This window comes from Anomaloglossus baeobatrachus, chromosome 7, assembly GCF_048569485.1.
Source record: "Anomaloglossus baeobatrachus isolate aAnoBae1 chromosome 7, aAnoBae1.hap1, whole genome shotgun sequence".
Lineage (NCBI taxonomy): Eukaryota > Metazoa > Chordata > Amphibia > Anura > Aromobatidae > Anomaloglossus > Anomaloglossus baeobatrachus.
In genome coordinates, this window is record NC_134359.1 from 130,754,479 (window position 1) to 130,772,880 (window position 18,402).

General features: G+C 52.9%; 1 protein-coding gene across 1 annotated transcript in view; it reads right to left on the reverse strand.

Annotated features, from left to right (window-relative positions):
* Positions 1-18,402, reverse strand: part of NDUFS1 (NADH:ubiquinone oxidoreductase core subunit S1) — a 92,865-nt gene that overhangs the window by 19,842 nt on the left and 54,621 nt on the right. Inside the window, exons 15-16 of the mRNA XM_075317708.1 lie at positions 18,233-18,387; positions 9,554-9,729 (exon numbers count right to left, since the gene is read on the reverse strand). Coding sequence (XP_075173823.1) covers positions 9,554-9,729; positions 18,233-18,387 — 331 coding nt within the window. The remainder of the gene's footprint in view (positions 1-9,553; positions 9,730-18,232; positions 18,388-18,402) is intronic.

The following is an 18,402-nucleotide window of genomic DNA, read 5'->3' on the forward strand; positions in this document are numbered from 1 at the left end:
CAGCCTCTGCTACTACGGATCTAGCCGCCAGTCTAGAGACTGGAGGATCCACCTTGGGACATTGAGCCCAACCCTTGACTACGTCAGAGGGGAAGGGGTAACGTGTGTCATTAAGGTGCTTAGAAAAGCGCTTGTCCGGAAAAGCTCTGTCCTTCTGGACAGCATCTCTGAAGTTAGAGTGATCGAAAAAAGCACTCCGTGTACGTTTGGGAAACCTAAACTGGTGTTTCTCCTGCTGTGAAGCCGACTCCTCCACAGGTAGAGGCGGGGGAGATAGATCTAGCACCTGGTTGATTGACGCTATAAGGTCATTTACTATGGCGTCCCCTTCAGGTGTATCAAGATTGAGAGCCACGTCAGGGTCAGAGCCCTGGGCTGCGACCTCTGCCTCATCCTCCAGGGAGTCCTCAAGCTGAGACCCCGAACAGCGTGATGAAGTCGGGGAAGATTCCCAGCGAGTCTGCTTAGCCGGTCTGGGACTGCGGTCCGTGCCGGAGTCCTCCACGTGATATCTAGGGCCCACCCCAGGAGCATGCTGCGGCGCAGACCGAGAGGGGCCTGGGGACGATGACCCCGCAGTGCCCGGGGCATGTGTAAGGGCCGGTCTGGACTGTAAGGCTTCTAGTATCTTAGCCGACCATTTGTCCATAGACTGAGCCATGGATTGTGAAAGTGACTCAGAGAGTTTCTCAGCTAAAACTGCAAACTCTGTCCCTGCCGCCTGGACAGGGGAGGCCGGTGGTTCTACCTGGGCCGAGGGTCCCACCAGTGCCCGAGGCTCCGGCTGAGCGAGTGCCACAGGGCCCGAGCATTGCTCACAGTGAGGGTAGGAGGAACCTGCAGGTAGCATAGCCGCACAAGAGGTACAGGTTGCAAAATAACCCTGTGTCTTGGCACCCTTGCTCCTTGTGACCGACATGCTGTTCTCTCCTAGGAGAGTAATCACTGAGGGTATATAGCCAAAGGCTAAACACTGCGGCCGAACCTAGAAAATGTATACAAATGAAGGGAATTTTGTTTACTTACCGTAAATTCCTTTTCTTCTAGCTCCAATTGGGAGACCCAGACAATTGGGGTGTATAGCTTCTGCCTCCGGAGGCCACACAAAGTATTACACTTAAAAGTGTAAAGCCCCTCCCCTTCTGCCTATACACCCCCCGTGCATCACGGGCTCCTCAGTTTTGGTGCAAAAGCAAGAAGGAGGAAAAATTATAAATTGGTTTAAAGTAAATTCAATCCGAAGGAATTTCGGAGAACTGAAACCATTCAACATGAACAACATGTGTACACAAAGAACAACAGCCCGAAGGGAACAGGGGCGGGTGCTGGGTCTCCCAATTGGAGCTAGAAGAAAAGGAATTTACGGTAAGTAAACAAAATTCCCTTCTTCTTTGTCGCTCCATTGGGAGACCCAGACAATTGGGACGTCCAAAAGCAGTCCCTGGGTGGGTAAAATAATACCTCGTAATAGAGCCGTAAAACGGCCCCATCCTACAGGTGGGCAACCGCCGCCTGAAGGACTCGCCTACCTAGGCTGGCATCTGCCGAAGCATAGGTATGCACCTGATAGTGTTTCGTGAAAGTGTGCAGGCTCGACCAGGTAGCAGCCTGACACACCTGCTGAGCCGTAGCCTGGTGCCGCAAAGCCCAGGACGCGCCCACGGCTCTGGTAGAATGGGCCTTCAGCCCTGAGGGAACCGGAAGCCCAGAAGATCGGTAAGCTTCGAGAATTGGTTCCTTGATCCACCGAGCCAGGGTTGATTTGGAAGCCTGTGACCCTTTACGCTGGCCAGCGACAAGGACAAAGAGTGCATCCGAGCGGCGCAGGGGCGCCGTACGAGAAATGTAGAGTCTGAGTGCTCTCACCAGATCTAACAAGTGCAAATCCCTTTCACATTGGTGAACTGGATGAGGACAAAAAGAGGGTAAGGAGATATCCTGATTGAGATGAAAGGGGGATACCACCTTGGGGAGGAATTCCGGAACCGGACGCAGAACCACCTTGTCCTGGTGAAACACCAGGAAAGGGGCTTTGCATGACAGCGCTGCTAGCTCAGACACTCTCCGAAGTGATGTGACTGCTACTAGGAAGACCACTTTCTGCGAAAGGCGTGAGAGAGAAATATCCTTCATTGGCTCGAAAGGTGGTTTCTGAAGAGCCATCAGCACCCTGTTCAGATCCAAGGGTTCTAACGGCCGCTTGTAAGGAGGGACTATGTGACAAACCCCCTGCAGGAACGTGCGTACCTGTGGAAGTCTGGCTAGGCGCTTCTGAAAAAACACACAGAGCGCTGAGACTTGTCCCTTAAGGGAGCCGAGCGACAAACCTTTTTCCAATCCGGATTGCAGGAAGGAAAGAAAAGTGGGCAAGGCAAATGGCCAGGGAGAAAAACCCTGATCAGAGCACCAAGATAAGAATATCCTCCACGTCCTGTGGTAGATCTTGGCGGACGTTGGTTTCCTAGCCTGTCTCATAGTGGCAATGACCTCTTGAGATAACCCTGAAGACGCTAGGATCCAGGACTCAATGGCCACACAGTCAGGTTGAGGCCCCAGAATTCAGATGGAAAAACGGCCCTTGAGACAGCAAGTCTGGTCGGTCTGGTAGTGCCCACGGTTGGCCCACCGTGAGATGCCACAGATCCGGGTACCACGACCTCCTCGGCCAGTCTGGAGCGACGAGGATGGCGCGGCGGCAGTCGGACCTGATCTTGCGTAACACTCTGGGCAACAGTGCCAGAGGAGGAAACACATAAGGGAGTTGAAACTGCGACCAGAGCTCTGTGATCTTGAGACCGTGCCATGAACGTCGGGACCTTGTTGTTGTGCCGGGACGCCATTAGGTCGACGTCCGGCATCCCCCAGCGGCAACAGATCTCCTGAAACACGTCCGGGTGAAGGGACCATTCCCCTGCGTCCATGCCCTGGCGACTGAGAAAGTCTGCTTCCCAGTTTTCCACGCCCGGGATGTGAACTGCGGATATGGTGGAGGCTGTGGCTTCCACCCATAGCAGAATCCGCCGGACTTCCTGGAAGGCTTGCTGACTGCGTGTTCCGCCTTGGTGGTTGATGTATGCCACCGCTGTGGAGTTGTCCGACTGAATTCGGATCTGCTTGCCTTCCAACCACGGCTGGAACGCCTTTAGGGCAAGATACACTGCCCTTATCTCCAGAACATTGATCTGAAGGGAGGACTCTGGCTGAGTCCAGGTACCCTGAGCCCTGTGGTGGAGAAAAACCGCTCCCCACCCTGACAGGCTCGCGTCCGTCGTGACCACAGCCCAGGATGGGGGCAGGAAGGATTTCCCCTTCGACAGAGAAGTGGGAAGAAGCCACCACTGAAGGGAAGCCTTGGCTGCCCGAGAAAGGGAGACGTTCCTGTCGAGGGACGTCGACTTCCTGTCCCATTTGCGGAGAATGTCCCATTGAAGTGGACGCAGATGAAACTGCGCAAAAGGAACTGCCTCCATTGCTGCTACCATCTTCCCTAGGAAGTGCATGAGGCGCCTCAGTGGGTGTGACTGACCTTGAAGGAGAGATTGCACCCCTGTCTGTAGTGATCGCTGTTTGTCCAGCGGAAGCTTCACTATCGCTGAGAGAGTATGAAACTCCATGCCAAGATATGTCAGTGATTGGGCCGGTGTCAGATTTGACTTTGGGAAATTGATGATCCACCCGAAACTCTGGAGAGTCTCCAGAGCAATGTTCAGGCTGTGTTGGCATGCCCCTTGAGAGGGTGCCTTGACAAGCAGATCGTCTAAGTAAGGGATCACCGAGTGTCCCTGAGAGTGCAGAACTGCTACTACTGTTGCCATGACCTTGGTGAAGACCCGTGGGGCTGTCGCCAGGCCGAAAGGCAGAGCCACGAACTGAAGGTGTTCGTCCCCTATGACGAAACGCAGGAAGCGTTGATGCTCTGGTGCAATCGGTACGTGGAGATAAGCATCTTTGATGTCGATTGATGCTAGGAAATCTCCTTGGGACATTGAGGCGATGACGGAGCGGAGCGATTCCATCCGGAACCGCCTGGTTTTTACGTGTTTGTTGAGCAGTTTTAGGTCCAGAACAGGACGGAAGGATCTGTCCTTTTTCGGCACCACGAACAAGTTGGAGTAAAAACCTTGACCCTGTTGCTGAAAAGGAACAGGGATCACCACTCCTTCTGCCTTCAGAGTGCACACCGCCTGCAGAAGACCATCGGCTCGCTCGGGGGGCGGAGATGTTCTGAAGAATCGAGTCAGAGGACGAGAGCTGAACTCTATCCTGTAACCGTGAGACAGAATGTCTCTCACCCAACGGTCTTTTACCTGTGGCAGCCAGGCGTCGCAAAAGCGGGAAAGCCTGCCAGCGACCGAGGATGCGGTGTGAGGAGGCCGAAAGTCATGAGGAGGCCGCTTTGGGAGCGGTTCCTCCGGCGGTCTTTTTAGGACGTGACTTAGACCGCCATGAATCGGAGTTCCTCTGATCCTTCTGAGGCCTTTTGGACGAGGAGAATTGAGACCTGCCCGCGGACCGAAAGGACCGAAACCTGGATTGTACCTTCCGTTGTTGAGGTCTGTTTGGTTTGGACTGGGGTAAGGATGAGTCCTTTCCCTTGGATTGTTTAATGATTTCATCCAATCGCTCACCAAACAGGCGGTCGCCAGAAAATGGCAAACCGGTTAAGAACTTTTTGGAAGCAGAGTCTGCCTTCCATTCCCGTAACCACATGGCCCTGCGGACTGCCACCGAATTGGCGGATGCTACCGCCGTACGGCTCGCAGAGTCCAGGACAGCATTAATGGCGTAGGACGCAAACGCCGACGCCTGAGAGGTTAAGGACACCACTTGCGGAGCAGACGTACGTGTGACTGCATTAATCTGCGCATGACAAGCTGAGATAGCTTGGAGTGCCCATACGGCTGCGAATGCTGGAGCAAAAGACGCGCCGATAGCTTCGTAGATGGATTTCAACCAGAGCTCCATCTGTCTGTCAGTGGCATCTTTGAGTGAAGCCCCATCTTCCACTGCAACTATGGATCTAGCCGCCAGTCTGGAGACAGGAGGGTCCACCTTGGGACACTGAGCCCAGCCCTTGACAACGTCAGGGGGGAAGGGGTAACGTGTATCCTTAAGGCGCTTGGAAAAACGCTTATCTGGACAAGCTCGGTGTTTCTGGACTGCCTCTCTGAAGTCAGAGTGATCCAGAAACGTGCTCATTGTACGCTTGGGAAACCTGAAACGGAATTTCTCCTGCTGAGAAGCTGACTCCTCAATTGGAGGAGCTGGGGGAGAAATATCCAACACCTGATTGATGGTCGCTATAAGGTCATTCACTATGGCGTCACCTTCAGGTGTATCTAGGTTGAGAGCGGCCTCAGGATCAGAATCCTGATCTGCTACCTCCGCTTCATCCTCCAGAGAGTCCTCCTGCTGAGACCCTGAACAGTGTGATGAAGTCGAGGGAATTTCCCAGCGAGCCCGCTTAGGCGACCTGGGACTGCGGTCCGTGTCAGAGACCTCACCCTGGGACCTATGGGTCACCCCAGGAGCACTTTGCTGCTCCAACTGAGGGGGGCCTGGGGTCAATGATTCAACAGTGCCCCTGGCCTGAGTTACCGGTCTGGACTGCAAGGCTTCTAGTATCTTAGCAGACCATTTATCCATACTCTCAGCAAGTTTGTCAGCAAATACTGCAAACTCCGTCCCTGTCACCTGGACAGTGGTAGCAGGTGGCTCCACCTGGGCCACCAGTAGCAGAGGCTCCGGCTGAGTAAGTGCCACAGGGGCCGAGCATTGCACACAATGAGGGTCGGTGGAACCTGCCGGTAGTAGAGCCGCACATGAGGTACAGGTTGCAAAGTAAGCCTGTGCTTTGGCACCCTTGCTTTTTGCGGACGACATGCTGTTGTCTCCTCTGAGTACAATCCAGGAGGGTATATAGCCAAAAATCAACAGTGCGACCGTACAGTGTAAATCTATAGCATATAAGCATATATATATAAGTACACTTCGGCACTTAGTGGGGCCAGCACCTTAGGTGCTGCTTACCGACCGCTCAAAGCGGTTGTGTGATCACCAGAATCCCTGCCTGGGTCTCCCAGAGCCGTGTTGTCTCTCCTCTCCAGCGTTAGAAGTGCTGACAGGAATGGCTGCCGGCGTTCTGTGAAGAGGAGGGGGCCGTGGGCGTGCCCTAGAAAGTGCGGGAATCTGGTGCCCCACTGAGCTGAGTGAGGGGGGAGGAGGATACAAAGTATGCTCCAGCCCTCAGCGCTGACATCCTGTGCAGCGTCCCGCCCTTCCCCTGACTGGCAGGCCTGGGGGCGGGAATATGCGATACTAGGCCGCAAAAGCCGGGGACTAAAGTTATAAGCGCGGCCGGCAAATAAGCGCGGTCGGCGCGGTAGTCCCCGGCGCACTAACACACCCAGCAGTGCTGCAGTGTGTATGGCACAAGCGCTCCATGCGCGGTCCCCCAAGGGGACACAGAGTACCTCACAGTAGCAGGGCCTTGTCCCTGAAGATACCCGGCTCCTGTCCAGCAGATTCCCCAGGGGCTGCGGAGGGAGCACGGTCCCAGTGCCTGGAGACCGATTAGGATCCCACTTCACCCAGAGCCCCTAAGGGATGGGGAAGGAAAACAGCATGTGGCTCCTGCCTATGTACCCGCAATGGGTACCTCAACCTTAACAACACCGCCGACCAGAGTGGGGTGAGAAGGGAGCATGCTGGGGGCCCTGTTATGGGCCCTCTTTTCTTCCATCCGACCTAGTCAGCAGCTGCTGCTGACTAAGATGTGGAGCTATGCGTGGATGTCAGCCTCCTTCGCACAAAGCATAAAAACTGAGGAGCCCGTGATGCACGGGGGGTGTATAGGCAGAAGGGGAGGGGCTTTACACTTTTAAGTGTAATACTTTGTGTGGCCTCTGGAGGCAGAAGCTATACACCCCAATTGTCTGGGTCTCCCAATGGAGCGACAAAGAAATAATATATATATACAGTTCGGCACTCTAGGGGGACCAGCACCGTGTGACCGGTGTGGCTTACCGACCGCCAGAGCGGTGTGTGTCCACCAAATTCCCAGCCTTGGGTCTCCCAGAGCTGCTGCCAGAAGTCCTCCACCAGCAGAATGTGATTAAAACATGGCTGCCGGCGTCCTAAGGGGAGGAGGGAGCCGTGGGCGTGATCAATAAAGTGCGGGAATCTGGTGCCCCAGAGCGATGAGTGAGGGGGGAGGAGGACACTAAAGTATGCTCCAGCCCTCACAGTCGGCGTCAGGCCGATCGTCCCGCCCTTACCCCTGACTGGCAGGCCCGGGGGCGGGAGTTTAATGCACTAGGCCGCAAAAGCCGGGGACTAAATTTAATACCGCGGCCGGCAAGCAGGCGCGGTCGGCGCGGTAGTCCCGATCTGACACAAAAAACAGCAGCCGCTGCAGCGTCTGAGACCAAGTGCTCCATGCACCGTCCCCAAGGGGACACAGAGTACCTTTATGATGCAGGGCCTGTCCCTTATGATACTCAGTCTCCTGTCCGTCAGAATCCCACAGGGGCTGCGGAGGGAGCCCGGTCCCAGTGCCTGGATGACCGGTTAGGATCCCACTTCTCCCAGAGCCTCTAAGGGATGGGGAAGGAAAACGGCATGTGGCTCCAGCCTTTGTACCCGCAATGGGTACCTCAACCTTAACAGCACCGCCGACTTAGTGGGGTGAGAAGGGAGCATGCCGGGGGCCCTGGGGCCCTCTTTTCTTCCATCCGATATAATCGGCAGCTGCTGAAACTAAAATGTGGAGCTTGAGTGAATGTGTGCCTCCTTCAACACAAAGCATAAAAACTGAGGAGCCCGTGATGCACGGGAGGGTGTATAGGCAGAGGGGAGGGGTTACACTTTTTAAAGTGTAATACTTTGTGTGGCCTCCGGAGGCAGAAGCTATACACCCAATTGTCTGGGTCTCCCAATGGAGCGACAAAGAAATCTGAAATATGTGAGGGAAAAAAAAAATGGTCACCATTTTGACAGCCATACATTTTTTTCCTTTGATCAGAGCTGTGTGATGGATTCATTTTTGCCTGTGGGGCTGAGATTTTTATAAATGGCATTTTTGGGTGCATACGACATTGATCACATTTTATTGCACTTTTGAGGTTAGCTGTGGTAACTGGGGGGGGGGACCAGATCTGGAGTTTACATTTTATTTTTGCAGTTTTAAACATATGGATAAATACTTCTATTTTGGGTAAACTGAACTATTATGGATGAAGTGATGTCAGTTATGACTTTTAATTTTTTATTTATTTTAAACTTTTATATATACCGTATTTTTCGCTTTATAAGACGCACCTGATTATAAGACGCACCCCCAAATTTGGTGAAGGAATAGAGAATTTTTTAATAAATGGGGTCTGTCTTATAGTGCAAGTGTCCGTCTAACAAATCATATAGGGTATATGTCCCTCATAGCCCCCCCATCCTAAAATTAGCCGCCTTAATCTGGATATGGCCACTTTATATTGAATATAGCCCCCTTGTGCTGGCTCACGTCCCCCAGTGATGCCACATGTCCCCTATGGCTGGCACACATCCTCTATGGCTGGCACACGGCCCACTGTGGCTGGCACACGGCCCACTGTGGCTGGCACACGGCCCACTGTGGCTGGCACACGGCCCACTGTGTTAGATATCGCCCCCATGCTGCTGCTTTTAGTAAAATAAACTCTTTCCTTACCTTCTCCAGCACTGTCCTGTCTCGTGACTCCCTCCTTGGGGTTGAGCTCCGGCCTCCTGCCTGCATTTCCTGGTTCTCGGCCGGTCATGTGATCGGCACAGCAGAGTGATGATATCTCTGCGTGCCTGATCACAGCGGCAGGAGGGAGACCGGGAGATCAGCGCTGGAGGAGATGAGTAAAGAGTGTTTTATTTTACTATGGGCAGCAGCATGGAGGCCACAGCTAACACAGGGGGGTCATGTGTCATCAAAGGAGGGCGCAGGCAGATATAATATGCGCCACTGCCCCAGCCCATCGCCGCAGTGCGGTTTCAGCACCATGGTGATGGACAGTGGCTGTGAATATTATATGAGCAGGAGCAGGAGATCAAACGCTGCCGCCCGCAGCTTTCACCTGCCGCCAGCAGAGCTCCAGAGCTGCCCCCACCTCCCCTGAGTGGGGTTAATTTAAATAGTTAAAGGCCAGCATCAGTGGCTGCTGTTACAGTCTGTATTACAGCCAGCATCTGCCAGGTATGGTGCGGGCTCAGCTCCCGAGACCATGATGTACAGTTACGTCAGTTCACGCAGGGGTGTTAGTGGAGTGCTGATCATTACCCTTCCCACTAAGTGTATAATCCATATAGTTCTTATACATTGAGATATTGTCAGCACTGATTGGACAGGGAAGGTAACACCCAATTGTCAATTTATTTTGTCTAGGAGGAAAAAAAGACTGCAGAAGGCACACTTTTTGGCCTCATGTCTCATGTATAAGCTATGCAGATAAATTGTGTGTATCGAACAGCCATTTTTACAGCCAATTTGCCCCTTTTGCCTCAGGTGAAGCCTTTGATATAATCACAGTACCTCTGACAGGGCACGAATGATTTTCCAGTCTTCTCTTGCCATTCCAGGAGGACTCACTGCAACTAGTGTTTTCTGTGCTCTGCCTTCTGTGTTGACATAAGTAGCAGACTTTTCTGTATAAGCAGCTCCGGGTAGTATGACATCTGCCATTGGAGCCCCTACATCTCCATGATGACCTGGTTGATTGAAGCATAAGGTAACATTACTAAAACTACTGTATTTTTCGGACTATAAAAGACGCACCGGACCATAAGACACACCCTGGTTTTAGAGAAGGAAAATAGGAAAATAAAATTTTAAGCAAAAAATGTGGTCATGACACTGTTATGGGGCGAGAATCTGCTGCTGACACTGTTATGGGGGTAATGTCACCAAATTCTCTACTAAGGTACCCCAGCCTGGTAATGACCCTCCTGCCTTGCATATATATGTCCCTCATCCTGGTATGTGCTCCCATCCTGCTATATACCCCATCCTGGCATATAGCTGCATCCTGCTATATACCCCATCCTGGCATATGGCCGCATCATGCTATATACCCCAACCTAGCATATGGCCGCATCCTGCTATATACCCCATCCTGGCATATGGCCGCATCCTGCTATATACCCCATCCTGGCATATGGCCGCATCATGCTATATACCCCAACCTAGCATATGGCCGCATCCTGCTATATACCCCATCCTGGCATATGGCCGCATCCTGCTATATACACCATCCTGGTGTATTGCCGCATCCTGTGGCACAAAAAATAAAACGTTTATACTTACCTTTCCTCGCTCCATGCAGCATCGCTCGTCCTCCTGTATGTGCCAGCCGCGGCTGTGTGTGGACACATGCACAAAGTGATGACGTCATCGCTGTGCGCACCGCTAGTCTCCACACACAGCCGCGGCCGGTAGACAGGAGGACATCACGATGCTGGAGGGATCATGGCTGGTGAGTATACTGATTCACTGCACCCAGTGCAGATGATGATACGCGGGTGGCAGTGAATATAGCTGCACATGATCACTCCAGGCTGTAGTTGCCAGGGATGATCATGCGGGACAGCTGTTTAGTATGCACACCCCCCCGCCCATCATCCGGCCCACCTCTCAGTGCCAGCTTCAGCGCTGAGAGATGATGAGGGAGGATGCATATGAAATGAGCGGGGCCACGTGGTCACGGTAAGCGCTGCTGCAGCCTGCTCGTGCCCCCGATGACCCGCTCCACCGCAGCACCCTCATTCCCCGCAGCCCTACATTCAGACTATAAGACACACCCTCCACTTTCCCCCAACATTTCGGGGAAAAAAGTGTGTCTTATAGTCCGAAAAATACGGTAATCATCATGTAACAGGTTAGATACAAGAATGGAAGGATAATCTTATCAGAACATATCACATTTATCTTAAAACCACTTTATATATTTGTTCAGAAATCTCCTTAGTCTCCAGAAAATCTAGTATAATAAAACGAATACTTGAGGGGGAGGAGGGGGACGAAGCTGCAATAACTGACTCCTCATGTGTGAATGTCTACGCTGAGACAGAGGTATTTGTTATAAGCTGCATATACAGTATATATGAACTGGACACAAGCAACATAAAATTAATATAAATGCAGCACTTGTTTTTGCTCCAATTTTTTATGAGCTGAACTCTAAGATCTAAGACTTTCTATATACAAATAGCCTTTTTTTTCTCTAAAATATTGTTCACAAATTGGTCTAAATCTGTGCTAGTGAGCACAGGTGTGAAATATCAAGATGCTGATTACACAGCATGATTATTGCACAGGTGTGCCTTAGGTTGGCCACAATAAAAGGCCACTCTAAAAAAGAGAATTTTGTTTACTTACCGTAAATTCTTTTTCTTATAGTTCCGACATGGGAGACCCAGACCATGGGGTGTATAGCTTCTGCCTCCGGAGGACACACAAAGTACTACACTAAAAAGTGTAGCTCCTCCCTCCTAGCATATACACCCCCTGGATAACCAAATATAGCCAGTTTAGTGCAAAAGCTGAAGGAGGACATCCACCCACAAGTAGAGATAGAGCAAAACCCGGAACAACCGGAACCTCTGTCTACAACAACAGCCGGTGAAAACACACGGAACAAGAAAACTGCCAACAGGCAACAGGGAGGGTGCTGGGTCTCCCATTACGGAACTATAAGAAAAAGAATTTACGGTAAGTAAACAAAATTCTCTTTTTCTTCATCTATCCTTATGGGAGACCCAGACCATGGGACGTTCCAAAGCAGTCCATGGGTGGGAATAAACAGAAAACTGAGAAGTAGGCGAAACCTAACTTCACAAATGGGCGACAGCCGCCTGAAGGATGCGCCTGCCCAAGCTCGCATCTGCCGAAGCATGAGCATGCACTTGGTAGTGCTTCGAAAAGGTATGCAGACTGGACCAAGTGGCAGCCTGACAGACCTGCTGAGCCGTAGCCTGGTGCCTGAAAGCCCAAGAGGCACCGACAGCTCTGGTCGAGTGTGCCTTGATCCCCGGCGGGGGAGGCACTTGAGCACACTGGTAGGCATCGGAAATGGCCGACCTAATCCAGCGAGCTAGGGTCGGCTTAGAAGCCGAGAGGCCCTTACGCTGACCAGTGGTCAGCACAAAGAGAGAGGTGCACCGCCTAAGAGCAGCGGTGCGAGACACATAAATCCGGAGCGCCCGCACCAGATCCAGAGTATGCAACGCTTTTTCAAAGCGATGAACAGGAGCCGGACAAAAGGAAGGCAGGGAAATATCCTGGTTAAGGTGGAAAGGAGATATCACCTTAGGAAGAAAGTCCGGAGACGGACGAAGAACCACCTTGTCTTGGTGAAAAACCAAAAAAGGTGACTCCGAGGAGAGCGCAGCCAAATCAGAGACTCTCCTGAGGGAAGTTATGGCCACTAGAAAGACCACTTTCTGTGAAAGACGAGACAAAGAAACCTCCCTAAGTGGCTCAAAAGGGGGTTTCTGCAAGGCCGTGAGGACCAGATTAAGGTCCCAGGGATCCAGAGGCCGCCGGTAAGGCGGAATGATGTGTGATGCGCCCTGCATGAAGGTGCGCACCTGAGCCAGCCGGGCGATACGCCGCTGGAACAACACTGACAGAGCCGAGACTTGTCCCTTGAGGGAATTGAGGGATAGTCCTAGCTGCAGACCAGACTGCAGGAAGGACAGAAGGGTCGGCAGGGAAAAAGGCCAAGGGGCATGGCCGGAAGAACGACACCAGGACAGGAAAATTCTCCAAGTCCTGTGGTAAATTTTGGCCGAGGAAGACTTCCGAGCCTGAGTCATAGTGGAGATGACTTCGGGAGGAATGCCGGAAGCCGTCAGGATCCAGGACTCAAGAGCCACGCCGTCAATCTGAGAGCTGCAGAATTCTGGCGGAAAAACGGACCTTGTGAGAGAAGGTCTGGACGGTCCGGGAGATGCCACGGCACCTCTACGGACAGACGGAGCAGGTCTGGGTACCGAGCTCGCCTGGGCCAGTCTGGAGCAATGAGTATGACCCGACGGCCCTCCATTCTGATCTTGCGCAGGACTCTGGGCAAGGGAGATAGAGGGGGAAACACGTAAGACAGACGGAACTGGGACCAATCCTGAACCAGCGCGTCCGCTGCAAAGGCCTGAGCATCGTGGGAGCGAGCCACGTAAACCGGGACCTTGTTGTTGTGCCGAGATGCCATTAGATCCACTTCCAGAGTTCCCCACTTGCGGCAGATCGACCGGAACACTGCCGGATGCAGAGCCCACCCGCCGTTGTCCACGGTTTGACGGCTGAGATAATCTGCCTCCCAGTTTTCTACGCCTGGGATGTGGACTGCGGATATGGTGGACTTGGAGTCCTCCGTCCACTGAAGGATGCGTTGAACCTCCAACATTGCCAGGCGGCTGCGAGTCCCACCCTGGTGATTGTCTGTCTGTCGCGTTGTCTGACTAGACTCGAATGTGCTTGCCCGCCAACAGGTGGTGAAAGGCTACGAGAGCTAGAAGCACAGCTCTGGTTTCCAGAACATTGATCGAGAGGGCTTATTCGGACAGAGTCCAAGTGCCCTGTGCTCGGTGGTGGAGAAATACTGCTCCCCAGCCGGATAGACTGGCATCCGTGGTGAGGATCACCCAGGACGGGGCCAGGAAGGAGCGTCCCTGAGACAGAGAGAGGGGCCGAAGCCACCACTGAAGAGAGCTCCTGGTCTGTGGCGACAGAGCCACCAACCTGTGCATGGAAGAAGTCCGCTTGTCCCAACAGCGGAGAATGTCCAGCTGCAGAGGACGCAGATGGAACTGGGCAAAGGGAACCGCTTCCATTGACGCCACCATCTGACCCAGCACCTGCATGAGGTGCCTGATGGAATGACGGCGGGGCCTCAACAGAGAGCGCACCGCCAGATGGAGGGACTGCTGTTTGACTAAGGGCAGCTTGACAAGTGCCGGCAGAGTCTCGAATTGCATCCCTAGGTACGTGAGTTCTTGGGTCGGGGTCAAAGTGGACTTGGGCAGATTGACAAGCCACCCGAATTGAACAAGAGTGGCGAGAGTGAGCGAGACACTCCGCTGACAGTCTGCGCTGGATGAAGCCTTGACAAGAAGGTTGTCCAGGTAAGGAATCACTGCCAACCCCTGGAGGTGCAGAACCGCAACCACTGCTGCCATGACCTTGGTAAATACTCGAGGGGCCGTGGCTAACCCGAAGGGGAGAGCCACGAATTGGAAATGTTCCTCTCCGATTGCAAAACGTAGCCAACGCTGGTGTGAAACTGCAATTGGCCCATGCAGATAGGCATCTCTGATGTCGATGGATGCCAGGAAATCTCCTTGGGTCATTGAGGCAATGACTGATCGCAGAGACTCCATGCGAAAGTGCCGCACCTGAACATGCTTGTTGAGAAGCTTGAGATCCAGGATGGGCCGGAAGGAACCGTCCTTTTTGGGGACTAGGAAGAGATTTGAGTAAAAACCTCTGAACCGTTCCCTGGCGGGAACCGGTACAATCACTCCGCTGACCTGCAAGGATGCCACGGCCTGAGAGAAGGCGGCGGCCTTGGAGCAGGGGGTAGTTGACAGAAAAAATCTGTTTGGCGGGCTGGAAGAGAACTCTATCCTGTAGCCGTGGGAGATGATATCCCGCACCCACTGATCGGAGACGTGTTGAAACCACACGTCGCCAAAGTGGGAGAGCCTGCCACCGACCAAGGACGTTGCTGGCTCGGCCAGATAGTCAAGAGGAGGCTGCCTTGGTGGCAGCAGTTCCTGCGGACTTTTGTGGACGCGGCTTCTTGCGCCAGGTGGGCTTCTGGTTCTTGGCTGAGTTAGTGGATGAGGCCGAGGGCTTAGAGGACGACCAGTTAGATGAACGAAAGGAACGAAACCTCGACTGGTTCCTGCCCTGGACAGGTTTCCTGGTTTTAGTCTGTGGCAAGGAAGTACTCTTCCCGCCAGTAGCCTCCTTAATTATTTCATCCAGTTGTTCACCGAACAGCCTGGACCCAGAAAATGGGAGCCCAGCAAGGTACTTCTTTGAGGAAGCATCTGCCCTCCACTGTCGAAGCCACAAGATCCTGCGGATAGCGAGGGAATTAGCGGAGGCCACCGCAGTGCGGTGAGAGGCCTACAGCATGGCAGACATGGTGTAGGCTGAAAAGGCTGAAGCCTGGGAAGTTAAGGCAACCAATTCAGGCATAGAGTCCCTAGTGAGGGAATGCATCTCCTCTAGGGAAGCAGAGATGGCTTTGAGAGCCCACACTGCTGCAAAGGATGGGGAGAACGAGGCCCCTGCCGCGTCATAGACAGACTTGGCCAGGAGGTCAACCTGGCGGTCAGTGGGATCCTTAAGTGAGGTGCCATCAGCCACAGATACAACTGTCCGGCCTGAGAGTCTAGACACCGGAGGGTCTACCTTTGGTGAGTGAGCCCACTCCTTGACCACCTCTGGTGGAAAAGGATAACGGTCGTCAGAACCACGCTTTGGGAAGCGTTTGTCAGGACAGGCTCTGGGCTTGGACACAGTGGCTTGAAAACTGGAGTGGTTAAAGAACACACTCCTTGTTCTCTTAGGCAAGGTAAACTGGTGCTTTTCTGCCAGAGAGGGTTGCTCCTCTGATGCTGGCGGATTGAGGTCCAGTACAGAATTAATGGACGCAATCAAATCACTCACATCTGCATCACCCTCGGTCAGATCAATGGGGCACATGGAGGTAGAGTCCGAGCCCCCAGTAAAGATATCCTCCTCGTCCTGCGAGTCGGCTCGTGAATCGGAGCCGCGGGACGAGGAAGGAGAGGGATCCCTGCGTCTCCTCTTAGGAGGACGGGGTCTGGGAGCAGATGAAGAATCCTCTGTGAGCTCTGCAGAGCGAGCCGAAGCAGCAGAGGCGCCCTGAAAAGGGGGCTGATGCAAGGTTAGCAGAGTCCGGGACAGCTGTCCCATGGAGTCGGCGAAGGACTGGGAGATAGATTTAGAAAACACTTCTACCCAAGCCGGGGGTTCAGCCACCGGGGCCGGAGCAGCCGGAGGGACCACTGGGGAGACTCCAGGCTGAGGCACCACCATGTTAGAGCAGGCATCACAATGAGGATATGTGCTCGGTTCAGGCAGTACGAGCTTACATGCAGTGCATATTGAGTACAGCCTTGCAGCCTTGCTCCTAGTGTGAGACATGCTGCTGAGGAGGAGGCTCTGCAGTAAAGAATACACTCCTTCAGAATGACCCCCAGAGAGTGTATAAGAAAGTCCACAACCAGAGGTTGTGGCTTACCAGACCGTTTTGTGTGCCCTCCGGATTCCACAGCTCGGACCCCCAGACAGATTGCAGAGATGCAGCAGCCAGCGCCGATCAGTGTGAGAACGCTGATAAAATGGCGCCGGAGTGAGGAGGGGGGGCGGGGCCTAGTCCAAGAGCGGGAACCGGAGGGCCAAGGAGATATACAGGGGAGGGGAACCTCTCCTCAGAGAGGAGTGTCCTCCCCTGAGCTGAACGGCCGGTGGGCGGCGCCGCACTGTCCCTCTGCATGACTGACATGCAGGGGCAGTGAAAACGAAACTAGGCCGCAGCCGAAGCCGGGGCCTAAATTTTACAATGCGGCCGGCGCTCAGGCACCCTCGGCGCGGTTCTCTGGTGAAAACCGGAGAACCGGCCGGAAATGTCACAAATGGTACAAAACACACTCTCCCCAACATTAAAGTACAAGGGACCCCCCTGACAATAACGTCTCAATACTTAGCTTGTGAGACGCAGGGCCAGGTCCCTGAGGGATGAGTGCTCCGTCCGGCAGGGTCCTGAAAGGGCTGCAGATGGAGACCGGTCTCCTGCAAAGCAGTGAGAACCGTGCTGGCTCCCACTTCAAGCCAGAGCCCGAGGGATGGTGAAGGAGCGCGGCATGTAAGGCTCCAGCCTTGAAATCAACCTTAACAACACCGCCGACACAGTGGGGTGAGAAGGGACATGCCGGGAGTCCAGGCTTGGACCCGCTTTTCTTCAAACTCTTTAAAATGAAAATCAGATGAGAATGCATGAATGTGGATGTGTGCCTCCTGAACACAAAGCATTGAACTGGCTATATTTGGTTATCCAGGGGGTGTATATGCTAGGAGGGAGGAGCTACACTTTTTAGTGTAGTACTTTGTGTGTCCTCCGGAGGCAGAAGCTATACACCCCATGGTCTGGGTCTCCCATAAGGAACGATGAAGAAATGTGCATTGTTATCACACAGCACAATGCCACAGATGTTGAAAGCTATGATGGAGCGTACAATTGGCTGCTGATTGCTGGAATGTCCACCAGAGCTGGTGCCCATGAACTGAATGTTTATTTATCTACAATAAGCCATTTAAAAAGGTGTTTCAGAGAATTTGGCAGTACATCCAACCGACCGACCTCACAACCGCAGACGATGTGTAACCACACCAGCCCAGGACCTCAACATCCACCATCTTCACCTCTAAGATCATCTGAGACCAGCCACCCGGACAACTGCTGCAGCAATCAGCTTCCATAACCAAGGAATTTGTGCACAAACTGTCAGAATACGTCCCAGGGAAGCTCATCTGCTGCTCATCGTCTGGGTATCCGCCTGACTGAAGTTTGTCGGAGTAACCGACTTGAGTGGGCAAATGCTAACATTTGATATTGTCTGGCACGTTCTAGGTGTTCTCTTCTTCATGGATGAATCCCAGTTTCACTGTACAGGGCAGATGGCAGACTGCGTGTATAGCATTGTGTGGCTGAGTGGATTGCTGATGTCAACATTGGAAATAGAGCAGCCCATGGTGGTGGGGTTATGGTATCGGCAGGTGTATGTTATGTACAACTAACGGGTGCATTTTGATGCCATGTTGAATGCACAGAGACACTGTGATGAGATTCTGAGGCCCATTGTTGTGCCATTCATCTACCACCATCATCTCATGTTGCAGCTGATAATGCACAGCCCCAAGTAGCAGGGATCTGTACACAATTCCTGGAAGCTGAAAACATCCCAGTCACCAATTGAGCATGTTTGGGATGCTCTGAATCAGCGTGTACGACAGTGTATTCATAGTTACATAGGTTGAAAAAAGACCTAGGTCCATCTAGTTCAACCTTCCTCCACCAATTCTACATATTCCACTCGCAGTGAGTGCCCCCGGTCCTTAGTATTGTCTTTGGAAGAAATAAGTCATGTGCCAGTCCTTTGCATCATTGGCTCAGGTACTCACCTTGGTAGATAACGAAGCAACCTTTCGGCAAGTCCTGACGAGTGATGCATCCAGCATCTGCACCAAGGAGGAAGAGAACTTTTGGAGGATTTTTGCGTATCGCATCCACCCCTGGTTTATAGCCCAGATCCAGGGCAGCAACTTGGCTGGCAACTCTGGTGAGACATTAC